A 19,987-nucleotide genomic window follows, 5' to 3' on the forward strand; every position below is an offset into this window, starting at 1 on the left:
CTTCTCTCTTCATGTAACAATACCATGTCTGTTTAGGCTGGATTTCAGCATCCAGTGTTTCATATCTCCTGTAAAGCCGAGGGACTTCCCTTCAACAGCATCTCCCTGTAGATCTCTGCGTTCTTTTCCCAGGGAGCTTCTCCAAACAATACCATGCTGTTGGAAGTCAGGCATGCCATTCTCCAAGAACAAGAAAAGCCTTTTTCTACATGGACATGATGGATAGTCAACCTTATGCAGGGATGTAGTGCAGGCTATGAAGAGGGTGGGGGGGAAGAAAAAAGACACGGCAAGGGCTTACCCAGGGCTTTGAGAAGTTCATCAAAATTCTCACTCCTCTTCATCTTCCAGGTGCCGGCAAAGTTAGGCATGTCTGCTGAGGCTGAGTCCGAGGGCTGCCGAAAGAACCTGTTCCACACTCTGATGCCTCTCTCTTTCCTCTTCTTTCTTTCTCTCTTTGACTTTTTCTCACCCTCCTCCTCCTTCCCTGTCTTCCTGTCTCCTCTGCTCTGGGCTCAGCCTCTCGTTCACACTGATACACCCAAGATATTTTATATATATGTATATATACATATATATATATTTGGTTTTCTTTGCACACTCTTGCTTCGTCTGTGTGTCTCAGTGTGCTGGCTGCAATCTTGTCTTCAGCTCCTTTATAGCTACTGTTCTTTAATGGGAGTCAGACGAGGTCCCTCCCCCCTGAAAGCTCTGTCCCATTATTAAAATAGAGCAAGACTGACGTGTCTGCTTGCTCTGGGGATCAAAACAACTAAATTCAGTATTTAAAAGAACATTTATACTGCTTTACTTTGTCTACAACTTGATTATTATGTTTTTTTTAAACATTAAGGTTGGCTTACATTGTTGTCGTCATAGATTTGCTTAAAAAGCCCTTTTTTTAGGAGAAGAAGAATAAGCTCAGGATACAGGCTTTATTTTTCAAAATTAAAGCATTGTCGGGGGCGGGTGTGGATCAGTGGTAGAGCGGCTGCCTGCCAGTCGGAAGGCTGGTGGTTCGATCCCTGTATTCCCATGTGTAAGACAAGACTCTGAACCTCGAGTTGCCCCCGATGCTGCGCTGTCGCAGTGTAAATGTGTGTGAGAGTTTGAGTAGTCACTAAGACCAGAAAAGTGCTATACAAGAACCATTCCTTTACATTATGTTGCTTTGTTCAATATTAGTAGTTCAGGGAATAACGTTTGCAATCTCTGATCACTTTTATTTAAGATAAAACCTAAATATATCCATCAAGCTACTTAAACTCTACCTTATTTAGATATTAAATTCCCATATATCATATTTAAACTGTTTAAAGTACTACTTCTGTGGGTTTGTATTACCTCTACTCTACTGTAGTAAATTAGCCCAAAACTAACCCTGAATCACCAACATTGATCAAAGAGTTGCTTTATTGCACCAATAATGAATCATCTAGATGTTTCCTTGTTGTTTCCTCTCAGACATTGCCAGGGGTGTTATTGTATTATATTATACTATATTAATTATGTATGATTGTGTTAAGTGGGATCCTAGTTCAAAGTGTTGCTGTTGGATCTGTAGTTTCTCTGTTGGCTGTCTAGCTTTTACTCTATTTTGTTCAACATTGTTGATTAAACAAGTGGAAAATAACACAGTAAAATATTTTTATTCCATTAGCCTCAAACCAATCCTGCAACACAAACCGAAGAGATGGTTTCTTGAACCGATAATAAGTCATCTTTATGTTTTCTTGTTGATTACGCCCTCAGGCTTTAAAGATGCAGGTATTTAATATGTATGCATGTTATTGTATTAATTATGCATCAGTTTGTATTATTACACAAAGGAAAAATTAGTTTTCATTCTGCTGAGGATTAGAATAGTTTTTGTATGTACTGTAGTTTAGCAGTGTAGTATCTTGTCTTATAATACTATAATAAAATATAATTTGAGTTATTGATATTATTGGTCAATGTTATTATTATTGTTTTATTGTGAGTGTTACAGCTGTCATGTTGTATTATGTACAGGTTGTTGAAAGCAATTTAGCTTGTATTAACTTCTGTAAAGTACACTTCATACTAGAGCATGTACATAAATTAGGCTACCTTGTTAATATTTGACCAGGACAAATGAGCCTTTATTTGTTAACTCGTTCACATTTTTTGTTTTGTTTTGCTGATCAATGAGCTCTGTCCCTGTCAAAATACAGAAACAAAAAAAGAAGAAACTATTGCCGATGTAAAAATGGTTAATTTTAATGTATTACATTGTGTCTAGACAGTATAAAATTATCCAGACACTACATTATCAGTGACAACTAGATGCCAACTTACAGATCCAGAGTATAAGTACATATTTTACAGCTACAGTAAATGTGCGTTGTGTTTCAGATTTAAAGGGCCGGAAGCTAATTTAAGACAATACACTAGTTCTGTATCTCTTTGAATTCACTTTTGTTGTTCTCTACTCCTTTTTAAATCCACAGGGGAACTGGACAAAAAGGGAATATTATCAAAATGATTTTGAGAGGAGGTTAACAATTGTTCGACCAGAGGAATATGGTAAATCAAGTATGCATGCAGGAACGTGTGCTGCATATCAACACCTAAACACATCTGTTAATGGTCAGACATTTAACTAAATCCAAACATTTCACAAATGTACTTTCCTCTTTCCACAGAACAGATTTTAATGACTCAAAACCTCTTAGAACTAGACACCGCAGCTTAAAAGTTTCTACTTTTTGGGGGGAATTAGTCATTTTTATTTCCATTGACGCAGTCTGCCAAGGCCAAATCCCATAATCAGGCTAAACTGTCACATCATTTCCCTTCTTTTGGCTAGAAAATGATGATAACATACTGAGCTGCACTTTTAAAGACTTCTTGCAGTTATATAATTTTATATTTGTGTCAAGCTGTTCTTACAAAAAGAACAGAGTAGAGTCACAGAGGAACATTTAATATGAAACAGTTTTTTCTGACTACCGGTTTCCTTAATCTGTATCTCTATGTAGCTATAAATATATCTGATCATACTTTTTGTTATAAATCAAAAAGAAGCTTTTTTTCTTCTTTCAAAAATAGAAAAATGTTCTCTTCACTTTGCATTAATACCTCAGATAGATAGATAGATAGATAGATAGATAGATAGATAGATAGATAGATAGATAGATAGATGTGTATGTTTTATGTTGTTCTGCTCTTAAAACACGTTGTCATATCAAAGATAATGACAACAGAAGTCCTGAACTTCCTTCAGCATGCTGCTGCTAATGCCATAACATTAGGTTCATTACCCACCATTAGGAATTCCCATGCAAACAAATCACTTGGCTGCAAATAGCATCATCATTGTTGTCTGCGGAACCAACAAAAAAGAAGAAAAAAATCCAAGAGCCTGAAGAAGAAATTATAGATTCCAGTTGAGGCTGGAGGAACCGATCCAGATTGCCTACATGCACAATTATGAACGGAGAGAATAACTTTAACTGTTGCTTTTAGCGTTTTGGAAATTGAGAAAGAAAACAGTCAGTTATAGATTTTTAATGTTTTTGTGCAGTTCTATAGGTGGTTTAAGAGTTCATGTGCAGCTCAGAGTTTCCTCTGGCAAACTGAAACAGTCACCTGAAAGAGGGAACAGTCGGTAATTCTCTATTTAACATTCATACAAACATTTAATAAATGTATAATGTAGTTGTTCATAGCTGCATGGATATTTTAAGTGTTCATTAATGTAATGTAATTAATGTAATGTATTTTCTCTGCTTCTCTTCATAGTTGTTAGACTCATCTCCTAACCCTTATAGAACTGGCTCAGGTCTGCCTTGCACCAGCTATTAATTATGCAGTTATAGTTTTAGACAGCCGGGGGACTTCCTTCCTTTGACACACTGAGCTCCTCTTCCTTTCCGTCTGAGTCCATCCATGTCCCAGAAATACTTGTTACTAACCTAGCTCTGGGGAGCTTATTCCCCAGAGCCCTCGTGTTTTCTGTCTCCCAGCAGTTTTCCTTGTATTAGGGTGGCACCTAAATCATGGTTGCAGTTGTCGCCATGGTCCTACTCCGCGCCCTGCCGTGCCCTGCTACACCCTGCTATGCTCCGCAGTGCCCTGCTACATCCTGCCACACCCTGTGACGCCCTGCAGTGCCCAGCTACACCATGAACTACAACAACTATTTCTAGTCATAGCTCCATTATCTTTATTGTGACTATTTCACACCCCATCCGGCATCGTCGGACTCCGCCTATCCAGAACCTAATCTATCCAAAGTTTCTCCCTAAAAGGAAGTTTTCCTCACCACCGAGGTTTCTTCCTAAAAGGAAGTTTTTCCTCGCCACTTTCTTTTAATTTATTTGAATTTTTTTCTGTTAAATAGAAGTGATTGGTTGCCATGTCTGTATCTACCCACCCTAAATATAGTAAATTTAGTTTTTATGGGGCCCAATGGAGTATTTTTTATTTATTTTTTTAGATTATTTTTTAGGCTTTTCCAGCTCAAAGTTTTGACAGGACAGCTAAGTGAGAAAGGGGGAGAGAGAGAGAGACATGCAGGAAATTGTCACAGGTCAGACTCGAACCCGGGGTTTTAGCATTGTGAAGGTGGAAATGATCACATTCGAAAAAATACACTGCTCTAAATAATAACTCTTGTTATGCATTGGTACCATAAATAAAATTGAATTGAAGTAAATAGGACATCTCTAATCTTCTTCACTCAGGTTGTCAGGAGAGTTGCATTGATGTCCTTTCTCTATAAATTGCCCATTTCTGATTTACTTCAGGAGTTATTCAAAATGTCTGTATTTCAGACTAGACTCAGACTGCTGCTGCAGCAACTGTCAAAATATTGAAATATGTTTCTGCCTACACTTCAGGCTAAGATGTACCTTTCTCTCTGCACCATAGAGGTTTTACTTTATGCCATTATTATTCTAGTTAAGACAAACAGGGAGCTCAGCTTATCTAAAGTCAATTATTAACTTTGAGTCCAGTCTGGGTAGAAATGTGAATAATAATGCTTCAGTGAATAATTTTTTTTGAGATTTTTTTGGGGGCAATTTTAGGCCTTTATTTCCACAGGACAAATGAAGACATGAAAGGGGAGAGAGAGGGGGAATGACATGCAGCAAAGGCCCGCAGGTCGGAGTCGAACTTGTGGCCGCTGCGTCGAGGAGGATTATATAATTTATAAAACAAATGGAAATAGTGTAGGCTAATTAACACAGTAATAATTCCAGTTCTCTGTATCATTGTAGTTAGTGAAAAAGTTACTGAAATGGATAATTGATTAAACACACTTTTTGTTATTCCATTCACAAACATACAGTATGTACATTTGTTTGCTGTTTAATTATCTGTATTTTTCGTTGCTATGCCCATGTTGATTCTCTCTCACACCCACCTAAATATAATAACCTTATTCTATTATATAATTATGAACTGTTTTTATCTATATCTAAACAATTACATTTATACAATTATTTGCATGTAATTGTTTCAATCATCTCCATTGTTTTTTTCCTCCACAAATCCGCTTGAGGCGATAGTGCGCTTCATATGTTATTTGCCGACCGTTATTTCACAAACGAAGAAGACGGTGACCGGACGTTACGCCGAATTTTGTCATGGCGTTTCACATGTAAAACACTGAGCTTCAGAAATTAAATAAAGCATACTTTTAGGAGCTTTGAAGGTACGTGGGTGCATATTATATCATAGCTAAATAGTCTATCGTCAATACAGAAACTGGGCGACCACCCGATACTCGGGTTAGTGTTAAAACAGCATACTGCACTTTGTTGCAGATCTAACCTGCTATATGATAACCACTGCTAGTTAGAGCTAGCTCTCGTTAGCCGTCGTTTTTTCATGTGTGCAACTGCAAAACTGTGCTTTTAACCTTTAGTTTAATTAGCTGTTCATGTGTCTGTTCTGTCACTAGCTGTGGCAGCTCTACACATATAGCTAGCTAAACCGACGTCAACAAAAACAATGAGTTAAAAGTAAAAAATAAACATGCCCTGCTTTGTCAACACACTTTAATTTTGTTTACAGGTAGTGAGGTAATCTAACTGGCTTTCAGACTCCCAGGACCAAAAAAATGAGCACTCAAGTAAGAAAGAAATTCAAATGTATTCATATTTACACTCAACATGTCCTCGCTTTGTTTGTTTTCTGTGTGAAAGAACTCAAAGATTAACTGTAAGCTTGTATTTTGATTTCAGTATAGCATTCTTTTCAAGCAAGAACACGGTGAGTGACATTATGCATAAACACAACTCACCGTATAATTATAAAACAGTATAACTTAATAAGTAACGGGTAATGATTTCCACAGTATGTCATGTTACTCAGAACTACTACCACTACTTAGTTTTGTTAGTTTGTTGTTCTCACTCGGCATAAGTCTTAAAGATGCAGAAGTCTAGTTTTCTCTCAGACCACTTATTAATAATTGCCACAAAATTGCAAAAGGGGTCAAATATATGGCTCGTGAGTGCCTATATTTTTCTTGTCTTAACAAAACTCTTAAAAGATTACTTATTACTAACGAGTATCGTTTGTGTAGCCAACGCCAGATATTCCCTGTGCCATAGAGCACCACTGTTCTCCAAAACCTATTAAAAATGCTGTTGTGAACATTTGCTAAAAAACTTACTGACAACTGAAACTTTGTACATGTAATGTGTTGGTTAATGGTTTACATTTTCAGTGGAAACATATGGGCTTGAAGCTGAGAACTACAGACAGGATAGGAAAGCCACAAAGTACTCAGAATCATACTAACAAATAATTGGTTTTGGTGGTGTTTCCGTGGGATTTGTTGATAATAACACAGACATCGAATTATGTCTGACTTATCCTTTAAATACTTTTGTCATCTGAACTGCTAATTTCAGGTATGAAACACTGCTTGTACTCACACTATCCTCAGAGTTTTCACCTGTTTGTTTCCTCTCAGCACACGATGATGCTATCTGGACAGCAGCGTGGGGTAAAAGTGAGGCGGATGGGACAGAAACTATAGTCACCGGCTCACTAGATGATATGGTGAAAGTCTGGAAATGGTGAGTGTTTTTTTTTACTCATGACAATACCACCTCATATATTGATGTGATGGCCATATGTCTGGCTGATCTTGTTTTCTGGCCCAATATTGTATTTGTAACATTGGATTTAATTTAAATTGTATGTGTGTATGTATATCTATTTATCTGTCACAGGGAACTGAGCTTGACTGTTTTCCATTTTCATTGAACTGTAGGGAGTGAGGGTGTTGATTTTTTTTTTTTTTCAGAACCTGGCTTAAAAGTTGAGTTTATTTGACTTTACGTGACCGAGTGATCTCACACTGTTCCTGCAGGTCAGATGAGAAGCTGGAGCTGCAGTGGACTCTGGAGGGCCACCAGCTGGGTGTGGTGTCAGTGGACATCAGTCACAACGGAGCAATCGCCGCCTCCAGCTCCCTCGACGCTCACATTCGTCTCTGGGACCTAGAGGCAGGGAAACAGATCAAGTCCATGGACGCTGGACCAGGTACGGCTGGGCCTCAGAGGATCATTAATAATTCTGTGTCGATTTAATTTATAGTGGGTGGTAGGATATCTTTGTCTTATTTGATAATAAATGGAATATTTTGGGTTTTGGTCAGACCTTAAGCTTTAGGATTTTTTGGGGGATTGATTGACAAACTGAGAGCATAATCATCAGAACAATTTTTGAAAACTTTTGAAATATAATCAGCAGTCAGTAGAGCTGGGAATCACCAGAGGCCTTGCAATACGATATCATCACGATACGTCTGTCTCAATACCCAATATATTGCCGCGATATATTGCAATTTTTTGCTTTTTTCCAATCTTCAAATTTTTTTTTCAATTTCAAATTATGCCCTGAAAAAGAAACTTTGTCAACATCTGTTTTATATAAAAGATGTTCATCTCACTTCAGTTTTATTGCTGCCAAATGGGATTGTCAAGCAGACAAACTGACCAACACACACATATATATACAGTATAAAGATTGATACTTGGCGTCTGTGTGTCAATACAGTATTGCCACGGAAAATATTGCGATACTATGCTGTATCAATTTTTTCCCCAACCCCTTATTAATTAAAATTAATAAAAACCTGGTCATAAAAAAAGTCAGCAGCCCTATTGTGCTTTTGTGTCATTGATTTTTGATTACAATTTTTTTAAATGCATAGATAACTTGGCTTCTAAAACTCATACTTCTGATAAAACGAGAGTAGATTTGATGTGAACGTGGTCTTACTATTGTCGCGTTGAGTGCTCATCTGTTGTTGTTTTTTTGTTTTTTTACTGTTACGTATTAAAACAAACCTGCAAGGGATGACAGCTTGTCTGTTGTGCTATGTAGCACAGCAAGCTTGTTTAGTTTTTTACTCTCACCTCTCAGGAACCCCACACCCAGAAATGTCTCTGTTGTTGTGTATCTTGAACCAAGCTGTACTTCTTCTAATGCCATGTCAACTTCCATTAGTGACACTCGGTTTGACTCAGTGGTTGGTCTGGGTCGGTGGATTAAAGAGCTTTTTTTCCTCTCTTGGGGCATACTGTATTTTGGTTTATTTGGAATCTATAGACATGAGTCCTGTTAATATAAAACCTTTTTTTGTGTATACCAGTTATGTTATACTATTTAATTTCTAACAAAAAGTCTTGTCAGTGTTGACTTCACAAAGCAGAAAGTAGGTTTTAACTTTAATTAGGTGACAGTAATTAGGTTGTATTTGCTTTTAAACATTTCTTTGAAAAGAATCAGTTTCACGTGTTCAACCTTCCCTCTCTGTCTTTGTGCTCTCCTCTCTAGTTGACGCATGGTCGGTCGCCTTCTCCCCAGACTCTAAATACATTGCCACAGGAAGCCATCTTGGCAAGGTCAACATCTTTGGTGTGGAAAGTGGCAAGAAGGAATATTCCCTGGACACTCGAGGAAAATTCATCCTGAGTATAGCTTACGTAAGGAACTATAAATTGTATTTCTGGTAAGCTGGATGGTGTCTCTAAGGAGTGAGACCTCACCTTCTTGTCTTTACAATTGCTCATCTTGTGTTACTTCTCACTCACACCATGGTTTCCCCTTCTTCGGTCTCGCATTTCCAGGCCTTCCTCCACAGCATGTGGAGGAGGGTCTGGCAAGTCTGCACAGCATTCCGGGATGGGAGAAAAACGTGCTCTGGTTCATTGGCAATTCTTTAAACCAATCGCAATCGTCTTGGGCGGCACTGAGCACCGGACTGAGCCTTGGTGTCTCTGCAAAAATAGGAACTTGTTTTGGTGTACTTTCAAAAGTTGTTTTTTGTCGTGCAACAGAAAACTCAGATTGGACAGATAGTCTAGCTAGCAGTCTGGATTCACCCCGCAGAGATCTGAGGAGCAGTTAACCATAGTCCTCATTAATCCACGGGGTTTTGAATGCCAAAATAAGACAGCCCAAGGCAACGGACACCAGGCAGAATTTCTGCACCTGAACAATCCCGGAAATGAAATGTTGATAAAGTCCATCTTTCTTGTAACTCTTGACCTTTCTCTCCAGGTCCAAATGTTGTTTTTTAAGGCCTTTAGTTCTAGTCTGATGTCTCTTCATTTGGGAAGTTGTCTTTAGAATTAATAACTTCACTGGTTCTATTTTGTTTTGCCCCTCAGAGCCCTGATGGAAAATATTTGGCCAGTGGAGCCATCGATGGAATCATCAACATCTTTGACATTGCAACCGGAAAGCTGCTCCACACACTGGAAGGTAGATTCAAATATTAATACTCAGTGCTGGAACTAAAGATTCTATCATTTTGTAATACATCTTTTGATTAATGGATTAAGTAATTATTCTATTAATTGAAAACTGTCCACCACACTTTCTTTAGAAGTCAATATGACTTTGTAAAATTGCTTGTTTTGTTTGACCAAACCCAAAAAATAATAAAACGGACAAAGCTGCAAATTCTAGAACAAGAACATCTCTAGTCTGTCTGTCTGATAAAATAACTTCAATGTATTCATATTTTCTTTCAATCCACTAGTCAGTTAATTGACTCATCTTTTTGGCACATTTGAGACCTCAGTAAAGAAGCGTACTGAGTGACTGTTTCCCCTCTCTTCAGGTCACGCCATGCCCATCAGATCCCTCACTTTCTCCCCCGACTCGCAGCTCCTGGTCACAGCCTCCGACGACGGCTACATCAAGATATATGACGTGTGAGTTCAGCTGGCAGCTTGTGGATACTGTGCCAAAGATGTTCATTAGGCATAGAGAATAAAATATATACATACACCGGACAAGGGAGGGAAAGTGTTGCAGATTTTTTACAAATTACGAACTTCAGAAGTAAACGGGGTTTGCTCTAATAAACTTTCAGCTGTTGTTTTACAGGCAACATGCCAACCTGGCTGGCACACTGAGTGGACATGGATCCTGGGTTCTGAATGTGGCCTTCTCCCCAGATAACACCCACTTTGTCTCGAGGTAACACAGATTCAAAACAACTTCAGGATGCTACAGATCAGAGGAATGGTTTTTCTGTGCTGATGCATGAAAGCTGCATTTCTGCAACATAACATTTAACCACCTGAAGCAAATGCTAATGGACCTGAAACAGTCATACCAATATAAATACATGAAAATATAATAGACAATAGTTGTGTGAGCATCTGCTTTCCCTGCTTTTCCAAGCCTTCACTGGTGTGAAAACCGTTGTCAGCTATAGGTGTTTTTTTGTTTTTTATTTTTACAGTTTACAGTTCACAGTGCCAAGGTGAACTGAGCAGGTCAGCCAGATGATGCAAAGCTTGATTCTAAGACGAACTGTTAAAACATGTCATCTCTCTGCTAATTTCAGCTCATCTGACAAGAGTGTGAAGGTTTGGGATGCCAGCTCCAGAGCGTGTATCAACACTTTCTTTGACCATCAAGACCAGGTGACAAAGATAATCGCCTCACTGAGTGTGTGATAATCTGATTCAAAGTGAGGAAATCCATGTGCTGAAGGTGCTGATGTGTTAGAGGGAAATCAATATGGCCAATGTCATAGAGTGTCCTCTCACATGACCCTTCTCTGACGTTTCAGCTCGGGCTAAACCAATAAACCCAACTGTCATTAGATCCCTGGTTGCAGACGCCTGTGGGGCGGTTGATCTGTTTCTCCAACAAAGCCTCTAAATGAAATATCACGACACCTCACGGAGGAGATCAGAGGCGGCTGACTCCACCATGTTGTTTTTGCAAAACAGAGAATATATAAGGACAATTTGCAGCCAATTAATTGTCCAACTTTGCTTTGTTCTTTTAGAGCAGGGGTTTTCAAATAGGGTGAATGTGAGCCTCCCCTTAGAGTAGGTAAGCCCCCCCTTTCCCAAAATCCCACCGGCCTGCCCTAACCCACACACGCCTCTATAGTAAATGCCATCTTTTGTGTGTTCCAGGCAATAATGAATTTCAATAACAACTGATGAAAATGTAAATATTTGGTAATATTGTATTTGAAGACATTTTATTTCCACAACTTTTTTAAAAGGGCATTCATAAACGAAAGCCACAAATAATTTCCAACTTCATGCAGGTCTAATTGAGGCTACTTTTAAAATCACTGAACATCTGTGGGCCTATCCACAAAACATGCTTAACATGTGTAATCGGCGTAAAAGCTACAGCTGGTGACACCCCGCGGTGTGTCTGGGCCTTAAGGGCACATATGAAGGAGATGCACACAATGGTCAGCTCTCTGGTCAATGAAACTGTTTGTTTACGGAACACAACATTTAACAGTTAACTGCATTGAAGGCATGTTATCAGATCGAACAGATTTACATATTTTCATTAAATTTTTTAACAATTTTCGCCACATAAAACCTTAAGTTTCAACTAATCGTCCATATCAGAGGGAACAATGAGGCTGCGCTTTTAATGCGGGGCAGAGAGAAATAAATCGAAGTCATCCTCCACTTGCAGCCTTGATCTGTATTATTTTATGGGGATCAGGGATTAGGACTTTCATAGCCTTAGTGGCGATCTGGGGGAACTCGCAACCAGAAACGCATGATTGGCATTTCTCCCAGTATCTGTCACACTGCAGCAGAGGTTCAGCCCCAGACCTTGACCAGGTGAAACCTAACTTTAAGTACTCAGGATCATATTTCCTGCGTTTTTTTGCTGGTTCCTGTCTCCTCACTTAATGTTGACTTTTGTTGATTTGGGACAAGGAAACAATGCATTTTATAGCTAATACACGCATGCACAATTACCTATATCAACAGAGCTTCATACAGGGTTATTTTTCCTTGTGTGTCGGCCTCCCCTGTGGCTTTTCGTGATATGTCCCCTTTAAATTTTTGAAGCTGCTCATCAGTAACTGAATTAAATGTATCATTCTGTAAATTAATGACGAGCACCATTTTGATACTTTGACACTGAAGGTAAATTTTATTAAGGGCATTTTTATTCCATCGCTCTTGCTACACTATGTTGTCATTTGAACCTTGTTAATTCTTGATATAGAAAGTGGTGGGATGTCAGACAGCCCTGCTCCTAACTTTTTGCCTTTTTCCAACATGTGGATTCTGGTTTGTGATTATGGAATTACCCTTTTCATATGTAACTCAATTCCCGTCCTTTCTGTTCCTGTTGTCTTTAGGTGTGGTGTGTGAAGTACAACAGCAACGGCTCAAAGATCATCTCGGCTGGAGACGACCGCGCCATCCACATCTACGACTGCCCCATGTGATGGACGACGTCCTGTACACGCTACTAGGAGAGAGGATCTACAGAGCTGTTTACTCAAGTCATGGAGCGGATGCTGGTAATTGGGGGAGGGAGGGAAGCTGTAAATGTGATGGGTTGTTTGTTTTTTTTGCACTAGCCCACTACAGTCAAATAAAAGGGCTGCTTTTGTACTTTTGTTTCTATCGTATTTATTGAATTTATGGTCTGAGGCGTTGACACGCAGCTATTTCTTCTTTAATGATTTGATTTGGATACCATACAGTATAATTGTAAATTGAATATCTAAGGTTTCAGATGAAATAGGCAATTTGGTATGGAGCCCTGAAACAGACAAAAGACAAAAGATTGAAAGAAATAATCAATTGACTAACATTTAAAACATAAATTGTTATACTTGTCCTTTTGATCTCCAGTTAGTTAAAAGAAAACATGTTTACTTTTTTCCAATAAAGTAAATTAAAATGTATTTTCTTTATTAGTCAAAATACATATTTATTTTCTTGTTTAACTTAGTTTTCCTTCTTTTTGGTCTCAGTGCACGTTTTAATCATTTATCTATTTAAATTTCTGACTTGTTTGATAACATGTTACAACCAGGCTTTTGTCAGTTTTGCAGCTCCATGATTTGGTGACAGTACTTTGGGATCTGGTCCATTGAGAACAAGACATTGGTGTGTGGGAGATGAAGTAAGATTTAGTGCTCCCTCCAGTGGCCCAGCGGGTGTATTGCAGCCTCACAAATTGACGCTTTTAGCAAAAGGCAGGCTTTAAATATATATATTTATAAAAGTACAGATCATAAAACTAGTTACCAACCGCTCCAGTGATTCAGAATATTTTTATTTTCATGAAAAGGTCCACAAGTTGTCCAAGTTTGAAACACACCAAACTGTACATTTAACAACTCAGATCACACAGCGTGTAGTTGGTAAATACATGTGAAGAACTTTCTCCATACAGGCAAAGGTCCATTAAATTAGATTTGCAGAGATTAATTGCGTGACTTTAGAAACTGTGGTCCTGCTATGTCCTGTTTGTATGTGAAACCTCACTGAGATGTGTTTTCTGGCAGTAATATTAATTATTTGAAATTTTGAAGGCAACTTTTGGAGTTTAGATGTCAGCTGGTGTGACGCTGCTGCCTTTACTCTCCCAGTGTTAGCATGGCCCAGTAGTTTCTTCACTCTAACAAAATGATTGCAGATTTGATTCCCAATCATCTGAGAAGCATAATGTACAAAATTATCAACTGCAGAAAATGTCCACCTCTTTTGTCAAGCTTCACTTTGTTCTGTACAGTTATTTACAGATAGAAACAAAAAGAAGCACAAACACCTGTCTGATCAACTTATTTATAAGTACAATTCATCATTATACCTGCACAGCTGACTTTACAGACTGCTGAAAAATAAATCCCGTGACACAGCTACATACATTCCGGGAAAAAAAAAAAAACTTGAGCCAGATTTCACAACGACCTCACAATATATATTTTTTTATATATTTTTTTTTGGAAGTCTGGCTTAATTTTCACACTTTAAATTTGTACTGGTTTCTTCTGTGAAACAACAGCATTGTCATAATTAAATCTTATTTTCTCTTCATTTAGGCCTAAACCAAATTGAGATTCTTGCCAGATGTTTCACACCTCTGCACAAAATGTTCTTTTCACTGAAATGCAACAAACATCAAGATTTTCAATTGGCCAAAGAAGCCATCTATGTCTCCAGATTGCGGCACATTAAAAAACAAATTTTTAACTGATTTACTGCAGAGTAGCTCTATTTTAAAACAACTGAACATAGCTACCATGAACCAGCAGTTTTTCCATATTGCACAAGAGGCATTTCTCAGAGACTCAAGTTATCTATGGTTCTTTTAAAAAGCAACTTTCCTCAGTCCTCGGTCAATTTTTAAGATTTGTCTTGTTTTTAGATTTTTACATTTTGGCAAAATGCAAAAAATTGTTTTAAACTTCTATCTTCTTTTGTCATAGTTTAGCAGAAAATAAGCCAGTAGAAATGGGTCTGAGAAAACAGAAAAAGACAAGGTGAAGAACAACCAAATCCCAAGTGAAACAAACACCACCACTTGCACTCTACTGCATTGAAACTATCTCGATCTAAAAAGGCGTATGGAAAGCAGCTAAACATAAGGAGCTACTCCGAGACTGGACACAGATCAGGGTCATTATTGCCTGTGTGAAAAGTCCCTGCCCGGCTGTTTGGAGGTGAGTTCCGGTACGAGGGTGTCCTGGTTCCCACTGTCCTATCACCAGTGTCTGGACTCTACGAGCTCAGCTCGCAGGCTTAGTCTCTTCAGAGTCTCGTATCCAACCACGATGAGCACCGACGTGTGTGTGGAGGAAATGATGCGGGCTGACAACCCCTTGGTCATCCCCCACACCCCCTCCTCTGCCAGCAGCTGCTTGAACGTCTCAACAACAGATGATCGTCCCTCCACCTTTAAAAGACACAAGAGTGGTAAATCATTTGTTACTTTGTAGTTTTTGGTGAGATTTTGTCTTAATTTTATTTTACTTAGATTGTGTGATACGATCGTAAGATGCTCCAGAACAGCCATTAAATGGACCCTGGTAAGATTTAGTCAACTAATTTTGAAATGGTGCATAGTTTGTCTTCAGGGTTTAAGCAAAGTTTTGCTATGTGGTCTTTTCTGAATGTATTAAGCACTGAATGAAATGAAGTTATGTTGCACAAGAAAGAGAAACTAATAGTAATAAAACACTTAAGAGCAAGAGAAACTACTGATGTTTTGGGCCTGATTCTGTGGCGCCAATTCAATACCAAAATTCCACAGAAAGTTTATTTAATAGTTTTGTACATATATGGACAAAACCAACCTATTGTTGGCGTATACAGTACATCATTGTAGATTTGAGTGAACATGCTAACCCTGGATTAAGACTATTTTATGTTAAAGGAACATGCCATTGTTTTGTTGAAATAGGGCCTATCACGGTCTCCCCTAGCTGTGGATAGTTGGGCCAACGCATTTTTTGTCTCGGTGCATGCATTGTTAGTTCTGTGCAACACTGGCAGCGCCGCCGCTAGTTAGCTTAGTGTACTGAATGGAATCCTATGTTGCCGGTAAGCATGTCGTGAATAAAAGTGAGTAAACAAAAAAACAACTCACAATGCATGTTAAGACTAGACAATTTCCTAAACAGATATTGACTTGAGACAGTGCTTTGGCTGCGGTCCACCCAATATAGCCCCAAATCAATATCTGCCGAGGAAATAGTCTAGTCTTAATATAAATTACTATTTGTACTATTTGTGAATATGCAGGCCACAAGAAGTAATTAGGTTGTTGTTTTGTTGGCTCACTTTTACCAACAACCGGCAACATAGGATTCCTGCTAGCAAAATAACAATACCTGCAATGTTAAGTTAAGTTTCCTTGTATTGCAGAGTTACACCACCACTGAAGAGACCCTGCCCCGTGGAGCAGTCTTTTTTTGGTAAGGAAATGTAAGTATTAACTGGCTACTTAATTTCAAATATTGGTGTTTGCCTCATGAAACCCTAATTACACTCTCCAATCTCAGAACCTTCAATTTAAATACAAATTAAATGTCAGCTTGTATATGGTGCACAATGGTGTCCTTCAGGGTTTACCTGTACTCTGGCTCGAACAACATCCATGGGGTTGGTGATGGTGGAGGCGGTTGCTGCTGCCATTGGTCCTGCCAAAGCCTGTAGAATCAGATGGGGGCACTCGCTTGGTGCCAACAAGGACAGCTTCTCTGGAAACGCAACAGATATAAAAACAGTGTAAGGCCAATATGTTTGTGTTTTCAGTCACCCCTCACATGCATGTCGCAGCTAAGAACAGCTACTATGAACCACAACTAACTGGCTGGGTATTGTTAAAAAATAATAATTCAATACCAATACGGTGACTTTGACACAATTTTTTTTTATTTTGCAGCTCCTACTATGTGAGCCCCGTCTCTGTGTAACAGAGTTTTACAAGCATGTCTCTGACGTGTAACGATAGACAGTCAATCACAAACATTATTACATCTTGGTAGAAGCCTATTCCTTAGGTATTGAATTTGGGTATTGAATGGTGCATTTTTTCATGCCTAAAAAGTATTGAGTTTGGTACCCAGCCCTAAAATTAACAGTGTTGACTTACCTGCATAAAAATGATAAAAAGGCCACCAGAGTGCACTGTTTGGGATGTACGTGAGTAGGGATGCCACGTAGCCTCTGTAAAATCCCCTGAAACCATCGGCTGCGAATATCTGCACCGTAATGTCACGGCTTTGCCCAAACGTCAGTCTGCGCTTAGTTGTTGTGAGCACCCTTTTCGGTTTGGCCTTGAAACGAGTCAGGTGTTCCCCCTGTCCTTGCATCATCAGTTGCTGGGACACCACATCTATGGGCACAGTGATGGTCTGGGCCACCAGGGAAGCTGCGCCTCCAGCCACCACCGACTTTACCGTGTTACTGGGCGAGTAGTGGGACACATAATTGCGCACCACTTCATAGGTGGTAATATAAGCCTGTCCTGAGATCAGGGTGAACGTATTGACCATAAAGCCACGGTACAGGCCTCGCACACCCTCCGCTCGCAGGATCTTACAGAAAGCATCAAACGTGCCGGAGTAGAGGGCCTTCCCCTTCTGCACCTGGAGCAGAGTGCGGATAAGGCTGGCTGGGTAGACGGTGGCCCTGGTGGTCAAAGTCATGAACACACCCAGGGAGTAGAACTTCCTCTTGTCCAGGTCCTCCCATTCAATAATTTGGATTGCACCTTTCTGATGCATGGTGCCGGCTAGGGCAGCGCTGAGGCCCTAAAGCCACATATCTGCAGTCATCAGCCCTCCAACTGCCATCACAACTGTCAACAAGAACATGCAGCATTAGTAAAGCACTGTGGTCAGATGTAGGCACCTGCTGGGTTCACTCAACAATTCATTCATTCTGTCATGATTTTTAGAAAGAGACATTGCTGTTGAGTCTTTCAAATGTATGTTTTTGGTGCTTTGAGCTCCACAAGCCGAGCACCATCTAGTTCTATTGTATTTGAGAGAAGAGAAACATCTCATGGGCAAAAGGCAACTCACACCAAAACAATCTTGATTGATAAATATAGCACTAAACATAGAGACGTATGTATTTTTGATTTGACTGTCTCTTTAATCTTACTTTTTGAAAAGAAGCCAAAAAAAGATTGAAAAAATCTCCAAACGGCATCAAATGACAGATTAGACATTCATGTAATATGCCACAAAAGGTTAGATTTTATTTCCATCATTTACACTTTCAAAATAACAATTAAGGTATTAACTCTGCAGGGTACTATTGTTGTTGTTGTTTTTTAAAGTAAAGGAAGTAAAAGTATGTATGGACTTTTCTAAGTTCATACATACTTTTACTTCCTGTAGATCCTGGTAGTAGCCGGCCACAACTAGCCTACTGCTCCCAATAAGTGATTAAATACATGTTGGGATTTGTATAGTCCCATTGTGTACAAATAACAAGGTCACGTGAGACACAGCCATCTTCTAACCGTATTCATTCTGGGAACTATTCTCCACAGAGGGTGAAACACTGCTTAGGCGGAGTGATTTGCTGGCAGCACCTGAGAAGCCCCGTGGTGAGAAGCAGACAGACTGATATTAACGGTCTATGGGAGCAGACAGTAACAAGTAACTGCCTTTCGGGTGTTGCGCTAATCACTCCGCCAAAGTAGCAGAAATAGCAGTGCTTCGCCACCTCCATAGGCTCCTGCACTGCCAGGTGAGCTACCCAGCCGCCCCGAGAAGACGATTTTTAACTAATTTATAAATAATATTGTGAATCTGCTACATTCCATTCGGTGAAGTCTCTGAACAAAGCCTCTCTCAAATAAATGCATTTATAAAAAATACGTAAAAGAGTGCTTAAAACGAATTCTAAGTGCATAAATTGCATAAAGAGCTGCAAACGTTTAGACACAGCTATATTAACAACATTTTAAAAAGGTAATAACAAGTCATAACCTGGTAGACCTGAATGGTGTGAATTTGACCAGACAGCCACAGGATGCAGAGCTTTTTGCCCGGGCCTGTATTAACACGGAGCTAGCATGCTATACTACAGAATACATGTACTTATAACGTTACGTTCATGCTATAAAAAAGAAGAAATTAGGACAAAGAGGGTAAGTTTGAGTGCATAGACAAGTTGGCTAATAAAATGTTCAACTTCTGTGCAACTGGTAAACAAAGCAGTGAGGCCCAATATGATCGACAGCAAGACAAAAAAAAAACCCAATGGTATCCTTATATAGCTGCATCTTTAACTTCATATCGGTAAGCGAACATGTGAATGTCAGCCATGTTTATTGTCTTTTGCGGCGTTTGGTAAAGAAAAGGGGAAGCACGTGCAAAGGCACACAGTGTACCCGCGTTAAACATGGAAATACTTATGATAACGTTAGCTGTATAAGAAATAGGCCATATATTTAAAGTAAACAAACCTGTTAGTGGGTCATGTAACTCGAGTTCACCTTCCGACTCCACATTACTTGTTACGAAACTACTGAGCTGCTTTGTTGATAAACTCTTTCGACGTATTCTGTTACAAGGTGGGTTATGTCGTCCGTCCATACTGCTGCGAACCAACATAGTCAAAGGTGAAAGGTCATGGTGGGTTGTGTTTTTACGTCAGCGTATTGTTATGGTGCGTTTTCAGTTAAACTGGGAAGTCGGAATTTCCAATATCCCAGTGGGAAATTCAATCGCTAGTTTGACATAATATAACAAGCTTTTTCTCGGCTAAGCAAGTGATCTGTAAACAGTTTTCTCAGCCATCTGACCCACTTCTCATTATGCATCCATGTGTGATCCCTGGAACGGTTATGCTCAGAAGTTAGCTGTTTGTTTAATTTGACGATGATGATGCATTCAGGGCCAGATGCAAACGTAGGAATTGCAAACAACCAACGAACAAACAAAGCGTAAATGGCTTTACGTGTAAGGGTGAAAGTGCTCCGATTATTTACTTAAGTAAAAGTAGGAATAGCCTACAACAATATAATAATACTCTAATTTAAGTAAAAGTCATGCATTCAGAACAATATATTAACTACTATCTGCAAAATAAAATACAAAAAGTACCGTTATTATGCAGCTTATTGGTCCCTGTCAGTCTCATCATCATAACATTGATGATGATGACTAAGACGGTTTTGAGAAGACTAATTTGAACTAATTTATATACTGCTGGGTAGTGTAAAT

At 39.1% G+C, this 19,987-nt stretch overlaps 3 protein-coding genes across 4 annotated transcripts in view; 1 reads left to right on the forward strand and 2 right to left on the reverse strand.

Annotated features, from left to right (window-relative positions):
- Positions 1–646, reverse strand: part of crabp1a (cellular retinoic acid binding protein 1a) — a 19,720-nt gene extending 19,074 nt beyond the window's left edge. Inside the window, exon 1 of the mRNA XM_032524089.1 lies at positions 302–646. Coding sequence (XP_032379980.1) covers positions 302–371 — 70 coding nt within the window. The 5' untranslated portion in view covers positions 372–646. The remainder of the gene's footprint in view (positions 1–301) is intronic.
- Positions 647–5,554: 4,908 nt separating this feature from the next.
- On the forward strand, positions 5,555–12,902 carry skic8 (SKI8 subunit of superkiller complex). Of its 2 annotated transcripts, none has more exons than XM_032523910.1 (11): positions 5,555–5,683; positions 6,046–6,103; positions 6,216–6,243; positions 6,953–7,058; positions 7,355–7,527; positions 8,827–8,975; positions 9,663–9,756; positions 10,118–10,211; positions 10,387–10,479; positions 10,853–10,931; positions 12,644–12,902. In XM_032523910.1, exons 2-11 carry the CDS (start codon positions 6,092–6,094, stop codon positions 12,731–12,733), a joined length of 918 nt encoding a protein of 305 aa, XP_032379801.1. In that variant the 5' UTR covers positions 5,555–5,683; positions 6,046–6,091; the 3' UTR covers positions 12,734–12,902. The 2 variants fall into 2 exon arrangements, with proteins under 2 accessions (XP_032379801.1, XP_032379802.1); XM_032523911.1 differs by having other exon boundaries at positions 5,576–5,683; positions 6,039–6,103.
- Positions 12,903–13,553: 651 nt separating this feature from the next.
- slc25a44a (solute carrier family 25 member 44a) lies at positions 13,554–19,547 on the reverse strand. Its single transcript, XM_032523909.1, has 4 exons — positions 19,228–19,547; positions 16,897–17,604; positions 16,374–16,501; positions 13,554–15,195 (listed from the first exon to the last, which is right to left on the reverse strand). The coding sequence occupies exons 2-4, from the start codon at positions 17,528–17,530 to the stop codon at positions 15,004–15,006; spliced, it is 954 nt and encodes a 317-aa protein (XP_032379800.1). The 5' UTR covers positions 17,531–17,604; positions 19,228–19,547; the 3' UTR covers positions 13,554–15,003.
- Positions 19,548–19,987: the final 440 nt, after the last annotated feature.

Source organism: Etheostoma spectabile, chromosome 8 (assembly GCF_008692095.1).
Source record: "Etheostoma spectabile isolate EspeVRDwgs_2016 chromosome 8, UIUC_Espe_1.0, whole genome shotgun sequence".
NCBI classification, from domain to species: Eukaryota; Metazoa; Chordata; class Actinopteri; order Perciformes; family Percidae; genus Etheostoma; species Etheostoma spectabile.

Bases quoted from the DNA above. Each gene is read 5' to 3' on its own strand.
- skic8 (XM_032523910.1), top strand. The intron at 6,244-6,952 runs GTGAGTGACATT...GTTTCCTCTCAG, and splicing joins TCTTTTCAAGCAAGAACACG to CACACGATGATGCTATCTGG. The intron at 7,528-8,826 runs GTACGGCTGGGC...TCTCCTCTCTAG, and splicing joins GTCCATGGACGCTGGACCAG to TTGACGCATGGTCGGTCGCC.
- slc25a44a (XM_032523909.1), bottom strand. From the start codon at position 17,530: ATGCATCAGAAAGGTGCAATCCAAATTATTGAATGGGAGGACCTGGAC. The intron at 16,502-16,896 runs GTAAGTCAACAC...TTGCGTTTCCAG, and splicing joins TTTTTATCATTTTTATGCAG to AGAAGCTGTCCTTGTTGGCA. The intron at 15,196-16,373 runs GTAAACCCTGAA...TGTCTTTTAAAG, and splicing joins TTGTTCGAGCCAGAGTACAG to GTGGAGGGACGATCATCTGT.